The sequence below is a fragment of the Lissotriton vulgaris genome, chromosome 11 (genome assembly GCF_964263255.1).
Source record: "Lissotriton vulgaris chromosome 11, aLisVul1.2, whole genome shotgun sequence".
Taxonomy (NCBI): Eukaryota; Metazoa; Chordata; class Amphibia; order Caudata; family Salamandridae; genus Lissotriton; species Lissotriton vulgaris.
In genome coordinates, this window is record NC_141699.1 from 1,107,765,653 (window position 1) to 1,107,791,603 (window position 25,951).

At 48.0% G+C, this 25,951-nt stretch overlaps 1 protein-coding gene across 1 annotated transcript in view; it reads right to left on the minus strand.

The window, feature by feature from the left end:
* LOC147684251 (putative cation-transporting ATPase 13A5) overlaps positions 1–25,951 on the minus strand; it is a 256,436-nt gene that overhangs the window by 200,719 nt on the left and 29,766 nt on the right. The window contains exon 8 of the mRNA XM_086942616.1: positions 7,357–7,488. Within this exon, the coding sequence (XP_086798742.1) occupies positions 7,357–7,488 (132 nt within the window). The remainder of the gene's footprint in view (positions 1–7,356; positions 7,489–25,951) is intronic.

Sequence of the window (25,951 nt, forward strand, 5' to 3'; positions counted from 1 at the left end):
TCCCAGATAACAAAAGGACTTAACAGAAGTCAACTTTTCCTTATCTAGAAAAAAAGTATGCTTTACCTGCTTAGCTGCCTGACCACATGACATTACATACGTCTTGGTTTTGTTCACACGTAGCCGCCTAACTTGAATAAACTGCATAAAATTATCAATTAGGCGCTGGAGGCCCATCTGTGTTCGAGATAAAAGAACAGCGTCATCCGCATAAAGTAACAGCGGAACAGGTTTACCACCAATCAGGGGGGCATCTGCTGGGATGTCGGCCAAGGAACGGTCGACACCGTTGATAAAAAGGGAAAATAAAAGCGGAGCCAAAACACATCCCTGGCGTATGCCCCGGGACACTTTAAAGAACGGGGTACATTCGCCAAGGGTGCCATAGCGGACTTTACATGAAAGTTTTTCGTAGAGTCTAGCTAAAAAATGAACTATTTCCCTTGGGGCCCCTGCATCAAGCAAAACCTCCCAGAGAATGTTATGGTTAACCAAATCAAAAGCGCTGCTCAAATCAGCAAAACATAAAAAGAGGTTGCCATTTTTAGCCACAGTATATTTATTGATTAAAAGGTCCAGATTTACACATTGATCCAATGTGCCCAGGCCTTTCCGAAAGCCATATTGGACTCTAGTTAAGATGTTAAAATCAGTTGCCCAGTCTTCCAGCCTCTTCAGCAAAATCCTACTCATCACCTTTACAGAGGCGTCTAATAGTGAAATTGGACGATAATTAGAGGCCTCTGATTTATCACCTTTCTTATGTAAAGGAATAATAATCGATTGGCCCCAAGTAGATGGAAATTCGCTTTCAGCCGCACAATTAAAAATCCTCACCAAGATGGGAGCCCATAAAGCCGTTTCATCTTTGTATAGATCCAGCGGGACCCCGTCGGGGCCAGGGGCCTTGCCACCTTTACTTAAAGAAATTGCTTCATGGCATTCTTCTAGTGTTATACCCATCGAGAGGGGCAACCATGGGGTTATATCTGGTGATGATGACTCAGAAGTTGACCCTTCTGGATTAAATATTTTGGAAAAGTGACTAACCCAATCGCTACATGCCACATAAGAGGTTAATTCTGGGACATTTTCTTTATTGAGAAACGGGCTATTAATTGTTTCCCAATACAGTTTGCTATTTTTAGTCTCAGCAGCCTCCTTCAACTTATCCCACGCCTCAGTCTGTAATACCCTTTTCCTTTTATTAATTGCTGTTTTATATCTAGCCCTAAAGTATTGTATGTCCGTCTTGACACGTGGTTTGGAGCCTAAAGCATTCTTTAGATCGCGGAGGGCGACTATACAGGTCTTATCAAACCACCCCTGCTTTGGACCTCTATTGGCTGACGGGGTCTTAGTGAAAATACCATCGATAATACTATTCATAGATACAAAGTAATCTATTAAGCAGCCAGAATCACAATCATCATCCAAACAGTAGCTAATTTGATTCTTGCATTGAGTAAGAACCTCCTTCTGCTTGACTTTAGAATTTAAACCAGTCCATTTGACCCTTAGGCCCTTTGGTCTAATAGGCACTATGTCGGTTGTACATTTTCCACCTGAAACTAATGAGGTACCATGCCCCAAAAGAGTAACACGAAGGCTGTTATGGTCACTGAGACTTTCTTCGTTTACATACAAATCAGTATAGTCTCCACTGCTAGACAGCAAAATGTGATCTATAAATGATCCTGCATCTCTGCCTGTAAATGTAGGGCATGTTATTGCCCGGTTGTTAGTGTTGCAGTTTAACAGGGTCATGTCTAGCGTGACTAGCATATTATTTAATGTGGAACCATAACTGCTGTGTTGGAAGTGGGGAGAATCCTCCCTCGCCCCCAGGCCTCCCCAATGACTACTCGTTGCTGCGCCGAAGCCGCAGATGTTCCCGTTAGACAAATGGCAGGGCTGCAAGTTAAAATCACCTGCCCAAACCACCTCGGCCTTTCTTTTCGAGATACCGAGGGCCTTGATAATTTCCCTTTCCAGAGGCAGTAAAATATCCCCTCTAGTAGCATCAAAAATGTTGTTGTAGAAATTTACAATGACTAAATCAATATTCTTCCTACACTCCACCCTTATAACTTGGCTGTGTGTCCCCACGGTTGTACTGTATTTGACCGTACAGTCACACAGCTTGGTTGATAAAAGCAACAAAAGGCCCCCCTTAGCCCTGCCCGAGCTAGATTTGGTTGCTCTAAGACAGTAGGATGCATACCCTTCGATATTAATGGGGTCCGGGCACCAAGTTTCCTGCAATAAAATTAGGTCAAATCCCTCCCCTAAAAAGCTGGTCCAGAAGGGTGTACCTAATTTGCAGGTAAGGCCAGCAATGTTCCAGGAAACAAGAGAGAGTCCTGCTGGTTTACCAGAGTCATCAACAACAGACGACTCTGGCTGAATTGCTGGTGGTAATAAGGCAGGACCATCTTCCCGAGAGATGGTAACTGGGCTTAAGCTGGGGCTAACAGTAGTTGTACCCCTTTTTCCTATATGTAGGGGAGGTGTTAGGGATGTCACTATTAAAGATTCGGGAAGTGCGGCTAAAGGCGTGACAGGAGAAGAAGAACACACCATATCAAGATAGGGCGTAGAAATGTTTAAATCCAGAGCTTCGGGAGGGCTGAGTCAGTCTACCTCATCTAGCACGGCATATCTATTTGGATGGGCGAATTGTGAGAACAGGGGATCTTGGGAGTGGGGCAAGTCCTGCCATGTTTGTTGCCACAGATGTTTATCTAATTGTGGTGGCTGAAAAGATTGCTGCCACTGGTGAGCAGACTGAGGTAGGGGTGGTGGAAAATGAAAAGGATGTTGCCAGTGAGATTTAACTTGATGCATGGGAAAGGGTGGAGCATTTGATAGCTGCTGCTGAAAATTAACATAATGTGGAAAAAAAGGAGGCGGATAAGGTGGTTGCAGCCAAGGTTTGGCAGCTTGTTGTGGAGGGTACCCAGGTCCTCTGTTACTTTGAAAAGTGGAACAGGGAGGGTTTAGTCTTGAAGACATTGGTAAAAAATAAGACAAAGGAAGTGGGTTAATTTGAGTCGCAGGACCACTATTGGGTGCATTACATATATAGCTTGCTGCCCCTACATCCCTAAAGTTAACTGTGATTACGTCCCCTACTATTGTTTTCTTGCTTCTGCCCACCCAGTCCCCTCTACGCACGGTAAGGATTTCACCGTTCATGTTATTAGGTAGGGGTTTATGTAGATGGAGCCATTGAGCACATTTATTTCTAAGCTCGGTAAACGTTTCTTTTACTCCCTCCTTCAATGGGGGGACTGCTGTCAACACAACAACAAAAGGGGAAACCTCTGGTGGTAAATTAATGGACCTAAAACGTGCCTGCTTTGACTTAGGCCCTTCGGGTTTGTTCGTAGAAAGAGATGCAGAAGATGGATTAGATTTCCCTGCAACATCTTTTACTTGAATGGTGGTGGTGGTATTATTATCAACAACAGGGTGTTGGTTAGTCAGAACAGGAGCCCTCTCCTTTGAAATGGGTGTAGTTGTAGAGTGGACGGAGTTGTTCCCTGTTTGCGACACAAGGGATATAACTGGGTTCCCAGGGGCTGCAATAGCTTGAACATTGTTTGATACATCTTTAGGGAGCGGGATACTCGATAAACATTTAGGGACTAATTCTGTAATCCCTTGTAACTGATCAGGCCCTTGTCCCTGCTTTTTGTGTGGCCATTTAGAGTGTATTAAAGATGTAAGCCTGTCCACTTTAGAAATTAGAGGCTTAATTTGTGCTGCTAAAGTGGCTTCAAGGTCTAGTTTTAAATCTGTTACCATGTTTTGCACCCAGCAAGGAATACCTGATGTCATTTGTGGGGTAGGGGAAATCAAATTGTGATTCCTTACTGGTGCTTTTACTTTATTTTTACCCTTTGATGTAGCCTTTGGGAGATTAGGAGCCCTTCCCCGGGGGACTTTAGGTACAGGAGCTGTTTCCACATCGTTAAGCCCACTCAGACTCGGCGCCGCTTTGTCAGGTGACTGACAGGTTTCTAGATCTGGTGTAACCTCCAGGTCTTCAAAAGACGGGTCTGAGTCTGATGGGGCAACCGATAGATCAACAGTATTTGGTACAGTCGGGGCACTATTAGTAGGCATGGTTGTAGGTAGGGAGCAATTATTCAAAGTCTGCAAGGCAGGTGATTTAACATTTGCCAGGGGACCCAAGGATGAGCGCCTAGCATTTGCAAGGTCCATAGAGACTCTCTTTTCCAATAAAACAATACTTTGGTCAATAGTCTCATGTACACGTGAAATAAAAAGATCAATGGGTCCAGTCACCTGTGCTACCGCCGTAGCTTTTTTCGCGCAACTTCTAGTTCTGTTGCGTATGGTCGACATCTTAGACGTTATGGTTATCAAGGGCGAGGAAGCAGGGGTTCTGGGCCAGGGCCGTCCTCTGCCGTCCTTGAACGGCCTTAAACGGCCCGCTCTTTGCCCGGTCTTCGCCCCGGTAGTCGCCCCGCGCGCGTCCCGCGTGCGCGTCAGTGCCACAGCTTATCTAAGGAGAGATCAGGAGGAGGGGGCGGGAAGAGGACCAGCTGCGGCCGATCCGCGCCGCTAGGCAGGCTGGTCCTCGCAGTCCCGCCTCAGCCCTTGCTGGTCAGCTGTTCAATCCTGGAAGCGCGTTGGTGCACAATGCACGACGAAGAACAGGGAGCCAAGTCCGCACTGGACACAGTCTTTGCCTGCGAGCGGTTCCCGCGAAGCGGGGGCCGCGAGGCGCTGCGGTGTGGCAGAAGGAGAGCGGAAAGCAGGAGCTGCACTTCTATCAGGTAGGGACCCAAGGCGCACTCACTCCGATGAGATTTTAAGTGGAGGAGGGGCGGGAAGAGGACCAGCTGCGGCCGATCCGCGCCGCTAGGCAGGCTGGTCCTCGCAGTCCCGCCTCAGCCCTTGCTGGTCAGCTGTTCAATCCTGGAAGCGCGTTGGTGCACAATGCACGACGAAGAACAGGGAGCCAAGTCCGCACTGCACACAGTCTTTGCCTGCGAGCGGTTCCCGCGAAGCGGGGGCCGCGAGGCGCTGCGGTGTGGCAGAAGGAGAGCGGAAAGCAGGAGCTGCACTTCTATCAGGTAGGGACCCAAGGCGCACTCACTCCGATGAGATTTTAAGTGGAGGAGGGGCGGGAAGAGGACCAGCTGCGGCCGATCCGCGCCGCTAGGCAGGCTGGTCCTCGCAGTCCCGCCTCAGCCCTTGCTGGTCAGCTGTTCAATCCTGGAAGCGCGTTGGTGCACAATGCACGACGAAGAACAGGGAGCCAAGTCCGCACTGGACACAGTCTTTGCCTGCGAGCGGTTCCCGCGAAGCGGGGGCCGCGAGGCGCTGCGGTGTGGCAGAAGGAGAGCGGAAAGCAGGAGCTGCACTTCTATCAGGTAGGGACCCAAGGCGCACTCACTCCGATGAGATTTTAAGTGGAGGAGGGGCGGGAAGAGGACCAGCTGCGGCCGATCCGCGCCGCTAGGCAGGCTGGTCCTCACAGTCCCGCCTCAGCCCTTGCTGGTCAGCTGTTCAATCCTGGAAGCGCGTTGGTGCACAATGCACGACGAAGAACAGGGAGCCAAGTCCGCACTGGACACAGTCTTTGCCTGCGAGCGGTTCCCGCGAAGCGGGGGCCGCGAGGCGCTGCGGTGTGGCAGAAGGAGAGCGGAAAGCAGGAGCTGCACTTCTATCAGGTAGGGACCCAAGGCGCACTCACTCCGATCAGATTTTAAGTGGAGGAGGGGCGGGAAGAGGACCAGCTGCGGCCGATCCGCGCCGCTAGGCAGGCTGGTCCTCGCAGTCCCGCCTCAGCCCTTGCTGGTCAGCTGTTCAATCCTGGAAGCGCGTTGGTGCACAATGCACGACGAAGAACAGGGAGCCAAGTCCGCACTGGACACAGTCTTTGCCTGCGAGCGGTTCCCGCGAAGCGGGGGCCGCGAGGCGCTGCGGTGTGGCAGAAGGAGAGCGGAAAGCAGGAGCTGCACTTCTATCAGGTAGGGACCCAAGGCGCACTCACTCCGATGAGATTTTAAGTGGAGGAGGGGCGGGAAGAGGACCAGCTGCGGCCGATCCGCGCCGCTAGGCAGGCTGGTCCTCGCAGTCCCGCCTCAGCCCTTGCTGGTCAGCTGTTCAATCCTGGAAGCGCGTTGGTGCACAATGCACGACGAAGAACAGGGAGCCAAGTCCGCACTGGACACAGTCTTTGCATGCGAGCGGTTCCCGCGAAGCGGGGGCCGCGAGGCGCTGCGGTGTGGCAGAAGGAGAGCGGAAAGCAGGAGCTGCACTTCTATCAGGTAGGGACCCCTACTGCTCCATAAGTCATAGGAGTAAGTCGCAATCAATTAATAAGTCCCAAATGTTTTTCTGCATTCTATACAGAAAACTGACAAAGCCCTGATGACAGTCCGGGAACCGGTTTCCCTGTACTCGAAACGCATCGGCACACCAGAGGGAGCAAGCAATATCAGTAAGAGCCCAGACCAGCCACGGCTGGCTTCTGAGCTATTTTCACTTTTGGATTGTGCTCCTTCTTTTTGACTTTGTCTTTTCTTTGGATAATGATTAACTCAACTAAATGAGATTTCAAAGTTGTGTTGTTTGTATAATGTATTTGTTGTGGAATGTATGATAATTGTAAACATGTGGTTGTAAATAGTCATGTATTGTGATTGAAATGCAATGAATGTATATTTCCTTTTTTGTGAAACTTATAAAAAGTGTGAAAAAATTGATAAAGTAAACAGGTATAAATAAAAATACCGGGTCAAACTCAGAAATTGTGTTTGTCCCAACAATCAAAAATAATTTTGGCTAAACTGGTTGGGTGTAGGCAGTTCTGTGTTTTGAGAAGCCACTTTGTGGCAAAGAAACACTAGAGTATTCTGACATTTTGTTTGGGATTGGCTGTTCAATAAATATATTTTAGGAGCATGTTCTGGATTGGTGTACACTGAATCTTTTGTTTTTGTACCCTTTGCAAAACAATGAGGAGCACCTACCATACCAACAATCCTAAGAATGCTCAATATTGTAAGATATAAGATGTGATGATGTCCATATGCACAAGTCTTCCAAGTACTTGGATTCATACTTGCTATTAAATTTGCTGTAATTATGTGATTGGTTTTTATATTTTAATAGAAGCATAAAGATACTGTCCTCACAACAATAGATGCATCACAAATGATTTAAACATTGGAGAATGATTGGGAATTTCCACATCAAATGAGATTTTTAAAGATATGGTACTTGTTGACAATACAGCTACCTATTCACTTGGATACTTGTAATCATGCAGTCAATAAAACAGTATCTGCAATGATTCCCTAATCAGCATATTACCTGTAAGCATGCCCTCGTTGACAATGCAGCTCCCATTAATGAGTATGGCATCACATGGAAGGTAAAGTTTATTTCCAGGTAATAGGATGACATCTCCTGGGACCAAATGGCGTGATTCTACCTCTTTGCAATCTGTGAACAAAGTATTTATATGGAAATGGAACCACATTTCTCTTTTATTAAATGAACACTGAAATAAGGACAACATTATTGTTAAAACACTTGAAATGAAAGTGCAAATCCTTTGTAAGTAATAAATAAAACTCATAAACGTTTAGATAAATATATATTTTTATAGAAAATATTTATACAATGTTTTAAGCTTAGGGCATGGCCATGGATCCTACTGAGCTACACCTTAAGTCAAGCTTTGGACATTAAAACTTGCCCTAGTTTTCCAACTGATAATAAGTATGTTTTTTAGCTTAAATCAATGCTTTTATGTTTATTTAAAACATTAATGTTAGGTGTGTCATAAAAAAGAAGTATCTGCAAATTGTTCCAAAGCTCACAATTACAAACCAAGTTCCTTTTTGTAAAGATTTAGGGAAATGTTTATGAGCCCCTTTGAGTCACTCTTGCACCACCCAGCGTGGTGCAAGATCAAAGCTAATATAAAATGAGATTTATTTAGCCACGCAAAGTCACCTTGCGTGGCCCTGCGTAGCTTCATAAATCTCGAGTAGCAAAAACTGCTGCATTGCAATGATCTGCACCAGGAAGGCATTTACATGGGTGTTGCTTGGGTGTTTCCACGCAACATCCAAAGATTTTGACCCATTCCCAAAATTACAAAAACTGGTTAAACTGGAAATGCACCAAAAATGATACACCTCCACAGGAGAGGCGTAACAAGGAGAAATATCTTGATTTCTCCTAGTTTATTTCTCTTTCTAGGAGTGCTGCATTATGCTGCACACAAGCAAAGAGGAAAAAGCCTCTCCGTATTGTTTTTGTGCAGCAAAGTGCCCCTTCTATCACAAAAACAATCTTGCCTACAACACAGGCACCCTTGCACCTTGGTGCAAGTGTGCCTGTGTTGGCGTTCAGCTGCCAAAATGGCGCTAGTGCAAGGGATAAGGACAGGCATGCACTGTATTGGATAGATATGGTGCTTTCCTACCCTTTCTCTGTGGCACAGGAAAGCACAGCAAGGTGACCTGATGTGCTGCCCTGTACTACCGAAGCCATAAATATGCCCCTTAGTGGCTTAAAGATTTAACAAGATAAAAGCAAGGGGGTGAAGTAAATCCGCAGGGGCTGCTTAATTCCTGATCACCCAAAATGCACTAAATCTAGTATATCTAATCTTGCTAATTTAATTAATGACCACCATAATCTTTGAAGAATTTTTTGCTCTATCAACCTTATCTAAAGTCAGGTCCAATTTCCTGTACTACAACAGTCCCAAGACTTTCTTGAAAACTTCTCACCAAACTTGGACAGAGTCAAGATCCATCCCCATTGACTCAAAGAAGATGAACAGAGTCACTCGCATGCTGGATCCTGTTAGCTTTTTATAAGAATTATAGTTTGGAACGAGCATTAGAAAACACAATTTGCCAATTACAAAGTATGTATTCCTGGCAGTCTAATTGAAATCTACATTGGAGAAAAACAGCGAGCCTGAATTAGAAGATGGTGGGTGGGCTGCTTTGTCACAAATTTAAAGTTATCATTTTTGCTGTATTCTAAGTGTCATTGGATATAATTGTACTTTTAATGAGGCAGGCAAGATATCAGTCGCATTTGTGATGGAGTATTCCATTTACTGACTCAAATCACTATGATGTAATACTGTGCATAGGTAATTCCTACTCCTGGGTAGGGAGTGGACCTTGCAAGGTAGATTTGCCCTAGTAAATTTGAGAACACCCACAAATACAAACGTTTCTGGTTAATAATAGGGATGAGTGGAATTTTTTATTCTGCTGGCAGAATTAGAGGAGTTTGGTAATTCCGTGATACTCTTGAAATAACAAATTACTAATAATTTCCTCCACTCCATCAAGGGAATTAATCTGCAGAGTATGGTTTCTAAACAGGGCTGGACGAGGGAGCAGTCACTCTGGGCCAGATGTACGACCATTCCAAATTGGGACTCGCAATTTGCGCTCAATTGTGAGTCGCAAATTGCGAGTCGAAATTTGGAATGTACAAGTATCACACTGATTGCAATTCCCAATGGGGTCTCAAAATGCAAGGCTCGTGAATATTAATGAGCCACTCGCAATTTGCGAACCCATTGGGAATGCCTGGCCCTCCCAGGGATGGTGGCCTGCTGGGCTCAGTAGACCACCATGTCTGGGACTGCTTGTCAATAAAGCAGGCTTTTTAAAAAAAAATGCAGCCTATTTTCCTTAGATAAAAACGGGATACATAAAAAAAGAAACGTTTTTGTTAAATTTTTAAGGGCAGGTACTGGTATGTTGGACCACTGTCTTCCCTTAAAAAGATATTTTTTGAGCTAGTCACAAAGGGGAAGGGGTCCCCTGGGGACCCCTTCCCATTTGTGCCACCATTACCACCCCTTGAAGAGGGTGGAAAATTGCGAGTGTTTTGCAATTGCGGTTGCAAAACATTCATACATGGCTAGAGACTCACTATTCAGAAGGGAACGCCCCTTCCTAATAGCGAGTCGAAAAAACTATCTTGTGAGTTGTAATTTCTTTCGACTCGCAAAATAGTATTTGTACATGGCAATGTAGGTTTTTGCAAGTGCAAACGGGTCGCAACCCCGTTTGTGCACGCAAAAACAGGTTGTACATCTGGCCCTCTATGTTTAAAACCACTGCAGATTAAATGTTAATCTGCAGTGATTGCTCACTTTTTGCGGCCCTGTTTAAAAACCACTGACCGCACTGCTGTGCATACCCCTCAGCACCCTTACATACTCTGCAGTGATGACCTCTCTTGTAATAATAATAAACTCTAATTAGTCCCCATCCTCTGCCGCTTCTTTCTCTTGCCCCACCTCTCTTTCCTTTCTGCTTAGTTGTGTGTGAATCAAGAGACTGAAATATAATTGGATTCTGCAGTGTGAGAAAGTGAGGTGTCTAAATTGCTTGATCAAAAGTTAATTTGCAGCAATTTGTAGGCCAAATGCAAAATCTAATCTTGGTCCCAGGCTCAAATATTGGTGGCATAGCAGGGACAAGAGTATAAAGCCATCTCCCTTAGCTATCCTTGTTTTAATGCTGGGTCCAGGTTCAGGGAGTGTCAGAGCTTGTGCGGCTTTCAGAGGCAATTCATACTGGACACCTGTATAGTACAACAAAAGGCTTTCACTCATTCACATTCTCTTTAAGGCAGAACCTGTCTACTGAGCCCCAAAGGGGATTAGGGATATTAGGCATGTGTAAGAAATTGGGTTTGTGGTTGACTGAGGTGTGAGCTTTGGTCAAAGAGCAACCGCAATCCTTGTCAGGGTAAGGCACAAGCAACCCCAGATTAACCAGTGTTCACCCCCTTGGTAGTTTGACAAAGAGCAGTCAGGCATAACTTAGATGCCACCATCCATATATGACAGCAGTTCCCGCGCGCAGCGTTTACGCGCAGCGATCGCGCCGAAGGTGCGCCAAAGGTAAGCCCGTCTACGCCCGTCCGCGCCTGGACCGCGCCCAGCGCCATACCCCCTGGCCCTCGCATTTCCCAGCCCTCCCGCAATACCTACGATGCCACCACCCTCCTAGCCCTTAACCCCGGCCGTTCCCCCAACTGCGTCCAAGCCGCTCCTGGACACACCCATGGACCCTTCTCATGCTACTCCTGCAAATTCTTCTGCACCGTCAACCACTCCACTACGTTCACACCGCAGATTCCCGACACCAACCACCTACAATGCATCTTGCTCAACACCCGATCGGTCCACAAGCACGCCATTGACCTATGGAATCTACTAGACACCATCTCTCCGGACGTCGCCTTCCTCACTGAAACATGGATGAACGCCTCTTCCGCCCCAGACATCACCATTGCCATCCCAGAAGATTATAAGATCATTCGCAAGGACCGTACCGGCCACACAGGAGGAGGAATCGCTATCGTCCATAAGAAATCCATCCAAATCTCAACCAGCTCTGACGTCAACCTCGCCAACTCTGAACACCTTCACTTCCAGATCCACATCGACCCCAAGACCACACTCAGAGGCACCCTCCTTTGCAGGCCTCCAGGACCCCGCGCACAATTTAGTGAGGACATCACAGACTTCATCACTCCACACGCGCTCCCCTTCAAAGATTACATCCTCCTAGGAGACCTCAACTTTCACCTTGAAAAGAACAACGACCGCAACTCCACCACCCTGCTGGACAACCTCGCCAACCTCGGACTTAAACAACTGGTCACTTCCCCCACCCACATCGCAGGTCACACTCTCGACCCTATCTTCACCTCCAGCAATCATGTCTCCTTCAGCCACACCACGAATCTCCTCTGGACTGACCACAGCTGCGTTCACTTTACCTACAACAAGCCCAAACCCAACAACCACCCCCACCCAACTCTGCAAAGAAACTGGAACAAAATCACCATCGACCAGATCTCCTCATCGCTTCTTCTAAACCCCCCAGCCCACACCTCAAACCCCGACCAAGCCACCACCAACCTTACCCTATGGCTATCCAACAGCGCCGACACCCTAGCACCACTGAAAAAACGACAAAGCAAACTTGGCAGCAAGAAGGCCTCATGGTTCAACGATGATCTTAAGAAATCCAAGAAACTCTGCCGCTCTCTTGAGAAGGCCTGGAAAAAAGACCCAACCACCAGCACCAAGTTGGTTGATTGCTTTATTTCGATATGCATATATCATAAAAGCGGTACAAAAGATAAAAACAGCATGTCGAAAAAAGTATGACTGTACATTAGATAAAAGAGTAAAACACATTAGATCAGCATAAATTAGTTAAAAAAAGGATTAAATTGATATGGACAGTCTTCTAAGTCTAATCAACAAAGCCCATTTTAAAAACTTGGCAACGGCACAAACAATCGGAGGGGCTGTGTTGGTTAAAAGAATCCGAAGGGCGACAGAGTACTGGCGGGTACCCAATTCTCTGCAGATAGGTCCAAGCCAACGTGATCTGGGGCGACCATAGTCTGGGCATTCGAAAAGAAAGTGTGGCACCGTCTCTGGTTTGTCGGGACAAAGAGCACAATAGCGTGATGAGGGCTGGGATTTGTTCCACCTGGAGCAGAGGTCGGCCAAGGGTAGGGTTCCTAGCCGGAATTTGATGTACAAGGACCGGTCCATGGCGATTGTTATTATGTCCATGTACGGCTCGTAGGCGACGACATCTTTTATCAGCAGAAAAGCTGCGGTGGTTTTGCAGTGCTGCTGATTACTGATGCGCTTCACACGGACCCACTCCCAAAAAAGTTTTTTTAAGGTCTCCTTCGGGGGAGCGGAGTGGCTATGCCAGCAGGAGTCCAAGCCTAGGTCCCCTAAAAGATGTTTAATGTCCTTCAGCCATTTAATGCTGTGCCAACCGTCGGAGTGCATCACCTCAGCTAGGCCATCGGCATAAGGTTTTAGCTCCGGTACCCTCCACAGGCGAGCCCAGAGCAAGAGGGGTCGAAGACGGGCCTGATCCCCTATTGCTTTACAGCCAGCATCCATGAGCACTGGGATAGTCGGACTACTCGATGGAATGGCAAGGAGATCTTTAATGAATTTGTTTTCAGCCTTGCTCAGTAGGTCCTCTTTGCCCAGGCCCCACAGTTCGGCTCCATAAAGTGACGCAGGGACCGCACGAGCTTTATAAATATCTAGTAGAGGGGCAACACAATGTTTTGTTGAGTTGTTGAACTCCTTAAGGAGGGCCCCCCCCACCCTTTTGTGGGCCATTGTCATTTTATTGATGTGGGCGGTCCAGCTCATCGCGTCGTTAAGTCGAATTCCCAAGTAGTCGAATTCTGCCACTCTTTCAAGGGGTGTAGAGTTCAGAATGGGAGGGCGGCCAAGTTTGCGGGGTGGGTGCATAACTAAGTACTTGGTTTTTTCCACGTTGATGACAAGTCCCCTGGTGGTGCAAAAGTCCTGGAAGCGATTCAGTAGTGTCTGGAGACCTTGGGGGGTTTTGGAGATGAGGAGGGTGTCGTCGGCGAACAGCAAAGTTGGAATTTTTACGCCTCCCAGAGTGGGAGCGTCTGCTGATTCGCCGAGTAGATGATCTACCACCCCATTGATATAGAGGGAGAATAAGGTAGGGGCCAGGACACAGCCCTGCCTTACTCCCCTCTCGACCCTGATCTTGTCGGTCTTTTCCCCGTTCAACCCCCATCTGACCTGGGCATAGGTGTTGTTGTGCAGTTTGATAAGGAGGTTTAGTAAATACGGGGGCATCCCTAGACCATGTAGCACCCTCCAAAGTTCCTCCCTAGGAACCAGGTCAAAGGCAGTCTTTAGGTCAATAAAGGCCAAATAGAGACTGCCTTTGCCTAGCTCCACCACCTTCCAGTGTAGTAGCAGGAGCCTAAAGACCTGTTCGATAGTTCCGGTGCCTGAACGGAACCCGGCTTGCATATCGGACAGGATGTGGTTTTCGTCCACCCATTGTGAGATCCTCCCCAAAATGGCTTTCCCCGCCAGTTTCTGGCTCGAATCTATTAGGCTTATGGGCCTATAGTTCCCAGGTAGGTCCCGGCTGCCCTTTTTGTAGATGGGGACCACCTCAGCACCTCTCCAGGAATCTGGCACAGGGCCTCCCACAACGATTGCATTGAGGAGTGCAGAGATTAATACCCCCCATTCTTCCGGATATGCTCGAAGGATATCGCCTGGTAGGCCATCCGGACCAGCTGCTTTAAATGGTACCAAGGTTTTAATCTGTTTTGTGACATCCACAACAGAAAAAAGTTCCAGGTCTTGAACTAGGGTAAAAGGCGGGAGGTTAAAAGGGTCGTTTAGTGGGCCTTCAACGGCAGAATAGAGTTTTTGGAAGTGGGAGAACCATGTCTGGGCATTGATGGTACAGGTCCTCAGAGTGTCGTCGGGACGATTCCTGTTGCCCACCAAATCCCAAAAACGTTTGGCATCTTTCCCACGACTGGCGGCCAGGAGGTCCTGCCAGAAGTTATCCTCCCACTCCATCTTGGCGTTTTTTTGGCAGAGTGCGTAGTGCCTCCTGGCCACCCTAGTCCTGGATGGTAGTTTGGACTTGACTGCTTCAATGAGAAGTGACTTCGCCTCCCTGCACTTCTGATTGTACCAGCCCTGTCTATCTCGTGAGCTTGGTTTCCTTCTGTTCGTGTTAGCTGGAACTACAAAGAGATCACTGATAGCCTGGGTTATGGTGCAGAACCTTGAGGCCACCTCCAGCAACCCATCCTCTTGGGGGTCAAGATTGACTAGGGCTGAGGCAAGAAGCTGCCTAATGGCAGAGGTTTTCTCCTCTGAAAGTGCCAACTTCGCCCACTTTAGCCGCCGTCCGCAGTTGGCGACTACTGACAGGTCCAGGGTGGGATTACGAGAAGTTCTGGTCACAGTGCTAGTTAACCACCTGTGAGACAAGGTGAGAGAGAGGAGGTTGTGGTCACTCTCGACAGATGGTATAATCACCATGTCCTCCACCATGCTCCACAGGTGTACGTCAAGGAGGAAGTAATCGATCCGTGACGTATGCCCTGGCCTATTGTAGGTATGGGCCCCTGCTTTATCGGACCTGGTCCTGCCATTGGCAGCCCTCAGACCAAACTCCATGGCTATTGAGTTGATCTGGAGGGCCACTTCTGTCCACTTTTTAATGGGACTGAGTTCAAGGGACGGAATCCCCCACCTAGTGTCGTGTTCCTCTTGATCAGTTAGGATTTCGAGGTCCAGGGGCTCAAAGGTACAATTGAGATCGCCCGCTACCAAGGTACAGGACCTATGAGGTGACGAGCGAAGCTGGGCTTCTAGACAAGATATTACTGGGGATTCTCTACCCCCCTTTGTGCCTCGGGCGTAGATGTTAAAAATATTTAGGATGACTCGGCCCTGGGGGTTTTTCAACAATATGTTAAGGAGATCCGGGCATTTGGTATCCCGCTCCACCACCCTGCAGTTGAGTTCTGAAGCCACCCAAATTAGGAGGCCACCCGAAGGGCGGCCCCTACCAGTTACACTATGGACTGCTGGCAAAAAATGGGTGGAGTATCCTGCCTTGTGCAGGGGCACCCCGCTCCAGGTTTCCTGGAACAGGCATATGGAGTATTGCTCCACTAGCGAGTTCCAGTCCGGCAGCGCTAGCTTCCTCTCGAGGCCCGCCACATTCCAGCTGAAAACCCTAAACGAGGGGTCCGTCACAGCCGCAATGCTACAGTTCTCGACAGGAGGCAGCGTGTCCACAACACCCACAACAGGGAGGCTAACCAGTGGGTCAGAAGATGCCCTGATTTCCCCTTGATCTTTTACATGCTCGGCAGTAGCCTGGCTTTGTGGTGTAGTCGAGGGGCTACAGATTTTAAGGAAGGGTATAGGCTCGGCAGCAGGACTCAAAGCCACAGGGGCCTCCCCGGGAGCGTCACAGAGTCAGCAGCCCCAGGAACCCCAATTCTGCATCACTGGCGCTGGGTAAAGCTGCTGTGGGAAGATTCCCGGGGAAGGATGACCGTGGACGATGTTTTGGGGAGGGGGCCCGACAGGGCAGAGCGGGGTGGTCAGGTCCGGCCTCGGGTAAAAGAAAGTTAGGTCGACAGCATCGACCCCCGTTACGGCCGTTCGGCCTTGGGAGCATATTGAGTGGGCGGCTCTTATATCTTGAAAATTGACCACCACGCAATCACCCTCAAAAAGTTTTTTCCCATGGCCAATCCAACCCACCCTACGCACCCCAAGGATCAGGCCATCTACACCCAATGGAAGTGGTCTATTGGTTTTCATCCAGTGGATGACTTTGTTTTTTAGCGCCTGGTGTGTTTCCTGCTGTGATTTTTTTAAGGGGGGGACTTTGATGAGGACAACAACATACGGGTGGCATTCGGGAGGGAGATTTACCGGGGGGCACTTGCGTGGCGGAATCTGCTGGGTGGCCACTGGGGGAGGATTTTTTGGCAAGGAGGGATTTTTAGACAGAGGGGGATTTTTAGGCAAAGAGGTGGAATGGGTAGCCCTAGAGATTGGTGCTGCTCCATTGGTTTTAGCAGGCGCAGCAGAAGCCGAATGCACATTTGGACCAGCCCCTTTCTTCTGAGAGATCTTTTGAGCAGGGTTCGGCGCAAGTGCCGTCGCTGCTGTGGGGGGAGTGCCATGCACCTGAACTACGTGAGTGGAATCACTCGGCATTGCCTGCTTTGCACTGGCTAGAGGGACTTGGGTAGGAGCTTTCCCTGTAGCCAGTGTTTTAGCCGGCAGTGACGACTGGACTCTGGTTGTTTGGCTTACTGGGACCTCTATAGCAACATTCCTGTCTGGGTTGATCTCACTAGGCTTAGGATGCACTTTCAGCAGGGTTTTCAGGGAGAAAAAGTTGTCCCTAGTGGCCTGTTCAAAATTGTCCAGTCTGACCCCCAGGCTCTTAACTTGGTCGAGTAGTGGATTAAACAGAGACTTTACCAGTTTCTCGAGAGACTCGAGAGAGGTACCCTGTTTTGCTAGGGCCGGTGTTACTGGAGGCAGGGGGGACGGTGTCTGGGACTCAGCAGCGTGCTGGGGGGAGCTAGAAATCCTGAGGAGTTCCAGCTCTCCAGCATCTGGGTATGAGGTGCCCCTATGGAGCTTTGTCCTAGAGCGCTTGTAGAGCATGGAGTAATTCCCCCTCCGAATGTTAGTCCCCCTTTTCCTTTTCCTATGAACCCGTGAAGGTCTAGTCTGGGGAAATGGTTGTGGGTCAGGTGAGGGAACAATAGGATCCGAATGAGACCTGTTGTCGGGAAAGCTGGCTAAGCAGTGGGATGGTCCAGAAGCAATAGCCTCAGTACAGCGACTGCCTGGGGAGGGGAGTGATATGAGGCTTTCTATCCTATCTAGACCTGCCTCTAGCGCTACAATGTGTTGCTCGTCAGATGGGGGCCCAGGTGGAGGTAGGTTGGAGATGGAAGTAGGCGGCGACAAGACATGTGCCGCAGCTCCCAAAGAAGAGCGCTTGGATGGAAGGAGGTCTAGTGAGAGGCGGCGTTCCGTCATTGCGATCTCCTTTTCAATGACGTTAGCCACCCGGGTGATAAATTTGTCCATTGTACCAATCATCGTGGAGCCCCCTAGAGCACTTGCTCCACCGCCCCTCAGGGCTTTACCGGATCTGGTGGACATGATGGATTCGAGAGCTACCGTTGGGCTCAGAGGGATTGGAGTCGTAGAAGTCGATGGAAGGGGGGTGGCCCAGCCCAGCCTCTGTCTGCCCCTGACGGCCACAGACGGCCCGCCCTCTGCAAGGGCTCCGCCCTTGCACCGTCCGCACGCGTCTGCTCCTCAGTGGGCGCTCTCTCCTTTTCTGCGCCTCCGGTCGCGCTCCGCCGGAAGTGGGCGTGGTTCTGCCTCAGGGCAGGCTGGGAGCTGTAGTTCTTCCCTGTCCGCGGCCGAGTGATGGGAACTACTCGGCGGCGGGTGAACAGACAGCCTCAGGGACCCAGCGCTGCCAGGGAACACAGATGTGGCAAGCAATCCTCTCCGCAGTCCTTCAAGTTACGGAAAGCCTCCCGCTCCTCAGTGGGCGCTCTCTCCTTTTCTGCGCCTCCGGTCGCGCTCCGCCGGAAGTGGGCGTGGTTCTGCCTCAGGGCAGGCTGGGAGCTGTAGTTCTTCCCTGTCCGCGGCCGAGTGAAGCACCAAGGACGCCTTCAAAAACGCCACCCGCATACACCATCAACTGATCCGAAAGGCCAAGAAAACCGCCTTCAAGGAACGATTAGATAACAACGCCCACAACAGCAAGGAACTTTTCAACATCGTCAAGGAATTTACCAATCCCTCGGCCAACTCTAACGACATCACCCCCTCTCAAGCCCTCTGCGACTCCCTAGCCTCATTCTTCCACAACAAAATTGCAGACATCCACAACAGCTTCGACAACCAACCCGGAGACCAACCCACCCAACCATCTACTGGACCTTCACCCCCCTTAAACATCCTTACTGAATGGAACACAATCTCCACTGAGGACACCATCCGCCTGATGAACTCCATCCACTCAGGATCCCCCACAGACCCATGCCCTCACCACATCTTCAACAAAGCAGACTCCATCATAGCACCGCACCTCCGAGATGTCATCAACTGCTCCCTCAACTCCGCCACCTTCCCGGAAAGCTGGAAACACGCTGAACTCAGCGCCCTTCTGAAAAAACCCACAGCGGACCCCACCGAACTCAAAAATTACCGCCCCATCTCGCTCCTTCCATTCCCGGCCAAAGTCATCGAGAAAGCTGTCAACAACCAGCTCGCCGCCTTCCTCGAAGCCAACAAATCCCTCGACTCCTCACAGTCCGGCTTCCGAGCAAAACACAGCACGGAGACCGCCCTCATCGCAGCAACGGACGACATTCGAACTCTACTGGACAACGGAGACACAGTCGCCCTCATCCTACTCGACCTCTCCGCAGCCTTCGACACAGTCTGCCATAGCACCCTTCTACAGCGCCTCAAGAACATCGGAATACAAGGAAAAGCACTGGAATGGATCACCTCGTTCCTCACCGGAAGAACCCAGAGAGTCCGCCTTCCACCATTCAAGTCAGAGGCCACTGAAGCCATCTGCGGCGTACCACAAGGATCTTCACTCAGCCCCACCCTTTTCAACGTATACATGAGCCCCCTCGCGGCTATCGCCCGCCAACACAACCTCAACATCATCTCCTACGCGGATGACACTCAACTAATCCTATCACTCACCAATGACCCTAGCACCGCCAAAACTAACCTACACGAAGGAATGAAAGAAGTAGCCGAATGGATGAAACACAGCCGTCTGAAACTGAACTCTGATAAAACAGAAGTCCTCATCCTAGGTACCTCCCCCTCCGCATGGGACGATTCTTGGTGGCCAGAAGCCCTTGGAATAGCACCCATCCCGACAGACCACGCACGGAACCTGGGCGTCATTCTGGATTCCTCATTTTCAATGAACAGACAAGTCAACGCCGTCTCCTCATCCTGCTTCAACATTCTTCGCATGCTCAAAAAAACATTTCGTTGGATCCCCACCGAAACTAGGAAAACGGTCACCCACGCTCTGGTCACGAGCCGACTGGACTATGGAAACACCCTCTACGCCGGGACTACCGCTAAACTCCAGAAAAAACTCCAACGAATCCAAAACGCCTCAGCCAGGCTCATATTAGACATCCCGCGTAAAGAACACATCTCGGGTCACCTGAAAAACCTCCACTGGCTTCCCGTCAATAAGAGGATCACTTTCCGGCTCCTAACCCACGCACACAAAGCACTCTACGAAATCGGACCAGAATGCCTCAACACACGACTGTCCTTCTACACCCCCTCCCGCCAGCTTCGATCTTCCAACCAAGCCCTTGCCACTGTACCTCGCATCAACAAGACCACCATGGGAGGTAGATCCTTCTCCTACCTGGCAGCTAAAACCTGGAACTCACTTCCCACTTACCTTCGCCTTACCCAGAACCACCTAGCATTCAGAAAGCAACTTAAAACGTGGTTATTTGACAAGTAATTCCCCACCCCTCCTTAAGCGCCTTGAGACCCTCTGGGTATGTAGTGCGCTATATAAATCCTTTGACTTGACTTGACATATTTGTGCAACATGTCAAACTGTGAACCAGTGGAAACACACAACAGGAGAAGTCCTCAACAAATTTAGAACAATAAAGCAAGTTTAAATAAATAAAACCAGATAAAAATGACAAAAATCCAATCAGTAGAACTGGAGTTATGTGTTCTTAAATATTTCAGTGAAAGTAGGGCCAAAAAGCACAAAGCACCAACTTGGAAATCTGGTCACACATACAGGTAAAATGTCACAAGTTCAGGTAACCACAAAGGAGTGCTAGAGGGAGCCAGTTAGGCCTGCTGAACACAGTATCTTAAATCCTGGTTGCGGAGCATTGCGAGGATCCTCGTAGAAAATGTGATGCGCAGCCAAAGGGTTGCGTCAGTTCTTGGATGCTCTGTCCTGTTGCATCATCGTCAGGGGTCCCGTCAACGGGGCTTATGATGTGAAGTCCTGTGTCAGAAATGCAGAGCGCAGTGGGGGTGATGCATTGGTTCAAAGGAGCTGCATGACTGCGATGCAGAGTCCATCATTGTCATTGAGGCTGCCTTATACGAGAGATATGAGGGCATATGCCATGGATGTGTCATGCCTACTGGGCTATCCGAAGATTGTGGAGTGGATACAGGTCTTTGTGAATTGCCCGATCCATGCAGCAGCAGCAATGCATTGGTTCGGCTCAGGGAATCACTGCTCAGCCAAGAAGGTGCGTTGGTTCTGCTGTATACACAGGAGCTGGCAAGCACCTTAGGCCCACTTCCAAGGGTCCAGGACTGGGGTGGCACCTCTAGGGAGTGTGGACTCACAGGTGTCAGAGTCCAGGTGCAGGTGAAATGTTGTTTGAAACCTGTCATATCCCAGAGGCTTCAGATCAGGAGACCAACCAACTAGCCACTCGTGTAACTCTGGGTTCTGGGGTTAAGAGATGCAAGTCCAGTCCTTCTCACCCAGGCAAGAGGATAGCAGGCAGCAGGTCAGCATAGCAAAGCAGGAGTTCAGCACAGTGGCAGTCCTTTTGGAGTACATTAGTCCTTCTTCCTGGCAGAGTATCCACAGGTCCAGAAGTTACTAAAGTGTTGGTGTCTGAGGCCCCCTTTTAATACCCTGGTGCCCTGTACTGGAAGGTGGGAGAAGCTTCTAGACAGTGGACCTGACTTAGACTCAGTGGATGGGTTTCTCTACCACAGTGATGATGGATATCCTGTCCACTAAAATATAAATCCCATTAAATCCTATGGGATTTATATATCGTTGTGACAGAGTAACCCACCCACTGAGTTCTAAATCAGGCCCTGTGTCTTTGACATGAAGGGAATTCTGTACCTCCCCTGTCTTGGGTCCCAGCTGGCTGAAGTGACGTTAGCCCCTTTATTTGGAGACTAGACACAGCCCATTCAGGTGAAAAGGAGACTGGGTCCAGCTCCTATCTCCCATCCTGCCAGTGATGGCCCACCCAGTCACATCTAAGCTTCAGTTGTGTGAGGCTGTCTAGGATAAATACACAAATGCTCAACTGCCAACTATATCCAGTCATGTGACTCTAGGCAGGCTGCAGGAACCAAATGGCTAAAGCGAGACAATGTAAACTTTGTAAAAGTGGAATTTTTTAGGATTGTAATTTAAAATATCACTTTACCATAAAATACGATTTTAAATTAGGTTTCAAGAGACAAAAAACATCTCTTCCCATTTGGAAATGACACTTATGAAATCTAACGAGTTAAGTCCAATGTTATCCTGTGGCAGAGATTAACCTTGCAGTAGTGAAATCTCTGATGCACCTAAGCACACCCCAATATAACCTTTCATACAACCACTCCAAATTTCAGACTACCATTCTTGAAACAAGCATTCTGGGACCGGTATCGGGGTAACACCCCTCATCAACCAGGCTAGCCTGAAAAAAAAAACATGTATTTATGCCCAGATCTCTGTACTGGGGTGAATGTATGACATTGTTCAGCTTTCCGTCCATCAACTGTTCTTTTTGTATATGTCACCCCGAGTGGGTTGGGTATTGCCGGACGTGGGTCTGTGCTATTCATGCCACTGGAGTCATGCTATCCTGGCTGATGAGGGGTGACACCCTGAAACTGGTCCTATGATGCTTGTTTCCAGTCCAGGGAGGTTCTGGCCTGGCAGTTCAGAGGGGACTGTTCCCATTGGGTGCAGGTCAAGACTGATTTGCATATGGCTGGGTTCAAACTGGAATGGCATGCTGTTTCCTGACAGTGTAGGGCTCTGTAGGTATGGATCAGCATCTTTAATTGACAACTCTTCTGGATAGGGAACCAGTGGAGCTTCATGAGGTGGGGGGGTGATGTCTGTCCATTTCAGGAGGTGAATTTGAGTCTGGCCACTGAATTCTCAATGGTTTGTAGTCTCCAGGAGGTGAGAGTTGATTCCAATGAAGATTACATTGCCTAGTCCAGCTGGCTAGTGACAAGGGCTCTAGTGATGGTTTGACTGGTGTTAATGTGGACCAATTTGAAAATTTTATGGTGCATGCAAAGGGTGAAGAAACATACAGAAAAGAATGCATTGATCTGATTTTTCATGGTGAGCTTGCTGTCATGATCATACTCTCCACACCACATACATGGTATTTATAATGAGTATTGTATTTAACAAAATACATTTGACCAAACAAGGATGCAAGAGGGTAAATTAATGCAGTGTGGTAAAATCACATTGAAGAGACCTGGTGACTATTAGTTTTGTTTCACTGTGTAAAGTAATTGAACCAGACCACCTGAAAAGCAACAAATAGTGGTTTCTCCTGTCTGCTTCACTGTACTGTTTGAACCTTGCTCTTTTGTAACAATGAATGAATGAATATAAGATTTATTGAGTGCTAACTTAGCCCAAGGGCGTCAAGGCGCTAACAGCAGAGCAACATGCAGGCAGAAAAGGCACACTCGGACAGACATCTAAGGGAACAACCAGGTCTTTAACATCTTTCAAAAAAGAGTGTGTGATCGTTGTCCCAAAATTTCCTCAGGGAGAGAGTTTCACAGTTTGCCTGCAGCAATTGAAAAGGATCTCCAGCCCCATCTCTTCCTTTTAAACCTGGGAACAGTAAGGAGATGTTTGCTTGCTGACCTGAGATTCCTAGTGGGGACATAATGGTGAAATAGCGCTTTAATACCATCAGGACCCAGACCATAGTAAGCATTATGATTGAGGCAGAGGGTTTTGAACATAATCCCGCGGTCCATCGGGAGCCAGTGCAGAGAAAGAAGAGGAGCTGAGACTGAATGGTGTTTGGGCAAGTCAATCACCAGCCTGGCAGCAGCATTTAGCACCAGCTACAGGTGCTGCAGCTGTCCTTTGTTAATGCCCAAATAAAGGGCATTACAATGATTCAATCTGGACAATATTAGAGCAACGACAACTTGTTTGCGTGCTGCAAGCGAAAGAAACTGCAAGATCTTCCTTATAAGCCTTATTACCCCGAAACAGGTAGCCGCTGTCCTGCTAATCTGCAGATTCAGGGACAAGGAATTGTCCACCAGAACTCCCAAATGTTTTCCATGGGAGAAGGGGCTTGGGCAAGTGCCCAGAGTCAGGCCACCACTCCCCGGACCAAATGTTCACCTTGTCCCCAAAAATGAGAACCTCCGTCTTCTCGCCATTCAGTTTCAGATAGTTTTGCACCATCCAAGACAAGACTGCTTGCATGCAGTTTTTAAAATTGCAAGCAACGTCACTGATGTTATGAGTGATGGTCACCATGATCTGTGTGTCATCCGCATATGACAACACATCCAGACAAAAAGATTTTACCACCTTTGCCAGCGGGGCAACATAGATATTAAACTATGTAGGGCTCAGGGAAGAGCCCTGAGTCACAACGCATAAAAGAGGAGTTTGATCCAAATAGAAATTGCCCAATTTCACTGTTTGGGTCCGCTCACTGAGGAAAGATGCAAGAAGCCCTAAAGCCGAGCCCACGACACCTATCTCAATGAGCCATTCCACAAGTCTCAGTGGGAATAAGGTATCAAAAGCTGAGGTGAGATCAAGTATAATTACTAAGGTGGTATGACCTGCACCCACCTGTGTACAGATGTTATCAAACACTGCAGTGAGCGCAGTTTCAGTGCTATGACAGCTTCTGAACCCGTGTTGAGAACAATCAAGAATTTGATGGTCCCTCAACTAGGTACTCAGATGGGAATTCAGATAAGATTCTAAAATATTTGCTGGAACTAGCAAGAGGGAGATGGGACTATAATTTTTCAGTTGCATCGGGTTCAAAGAGGGCTTTTTTAAAAATGGCCTAACTACTGCCGCCTTCCAGGCCAGGGATAATTGCCCCTCCGAGATGGCTAAATTTAGGACAGTGGTAAGATGCGGTAGAATAGCACCTTTTGCACTTTTTAGGACCTTCAGGGGCCAGGGGTCCATTGGAGATCCAGACTTAATTCCTTCTAGTAAGTGGTCTGTAATCTCTGGAGACAAACTCGGAAAGGATAGTAAACAAGGAGTCACGTTATTGCTGGAGCTTTCTATAGGATGTATTACAGGCTGGGCATTTAGGTCCCTATTTAAGATTAAGGTTTCCAGCTGGGCATATATGTCTGTCATCTTGATGCAAAAGAAGGCTGAAAGCCTATCGCAGAGCTCCCGGGAAGACTCAACAGGGTCAATAATTGAGGGAGAGATAAAGGAATTAACAGTGTTAAAGAGCTCTTTGGAGGATTTAATCAACTCAGAAATGTTTACATAGAACCTTCCCTTTTCCTCCAAAATAGCTGCTTTGTATACTTTCAAGCACTCTTTATGCAATGCTCTGCACGAGGGTGTTAAGTCAATGTGCCATAATCTTTCCTGCTTCCTACACTCCGGTCTAATCTTACGCAGTCTGTCAGAGAACAAAGGTGCGGAAGGTTTTTTCCTTGCTCAATAATGAAATTTTATGGGAGCTAAGGTGTCCATAACTGCTAATAACTTTTTAGATAGCTGCTGTGCAGCTAAGTTAACACTTACGTGACCTGGAATCTGAAAATTTGTCGTAGTGTTAGCGGCGGCCTCATTACTAATCAAATTAAGATTCTGTTTGTCAGCCATTTTCCTATTTTCAGGTCGCATAGTCCCAGAAGCTGAGAACCTTAAACTAAAGGGAATGAAGTACCATACCAATGACCAAGCTAGCGGAAAGGACTCTACCACCCTAATACGATGATCATTAGAATAAAATCCCATCTAAGGTGTGGCCCGCCGCATGAGAAGTGGATGTGACCAGTTGTGAAAAGCCATAGCAATTCATACTTTCCAAAAGGGTTTGTGTATCGTGACTTGTGCTTTTCTCAAAATGAAAATTAAAGTAACCAAGAAGTGTAAAGTTAGTTCTTTCTAGGTAGGGCTCCAGAAGATTACAAAAATCCAGACTAAAGGATGCCCTAGGTCCAGGTTGACAATAACAGAGCACCCCAGAAAAGCTTTCAGTGGGATGCGTGCTTATAAATATAGCGCCTGGTACTGGTCGAGAGGTGAGGTGAGTGGTTCAGAGCGACAAATGTGTGACTGTGTTTTTATTAGTACAGTTTCTCTAAATAACATAATATTTGGCCATATTTATTTTCACACTCATGACACAGATAGTGTGTGTATGTGTTTGTGTGTGGAGGGTGTTTATTTGTACACAAACAGTCTGCAATTAGGAGATTTTAGATAATCAAAGAGTTGTATATATTTCAGAAAATTATGTTAATTGCAATTTTTCTGCTTCAAACGTATACATAATATGGTTTGCCTTGCAGATTTCTGTGAGGCGAGGGGCATGCAGTCATTCGCCTAACCGTTAATTTGCAAAGCAGTTCAAATAGTGCATTGTTTCTATTGAGTAGCACTTATTGTTACATTTTCCTAATTTCTAAGTGCTGGAACATTAAGTGTCACAGAAAAGAAACAATTCATTTTTACATTGC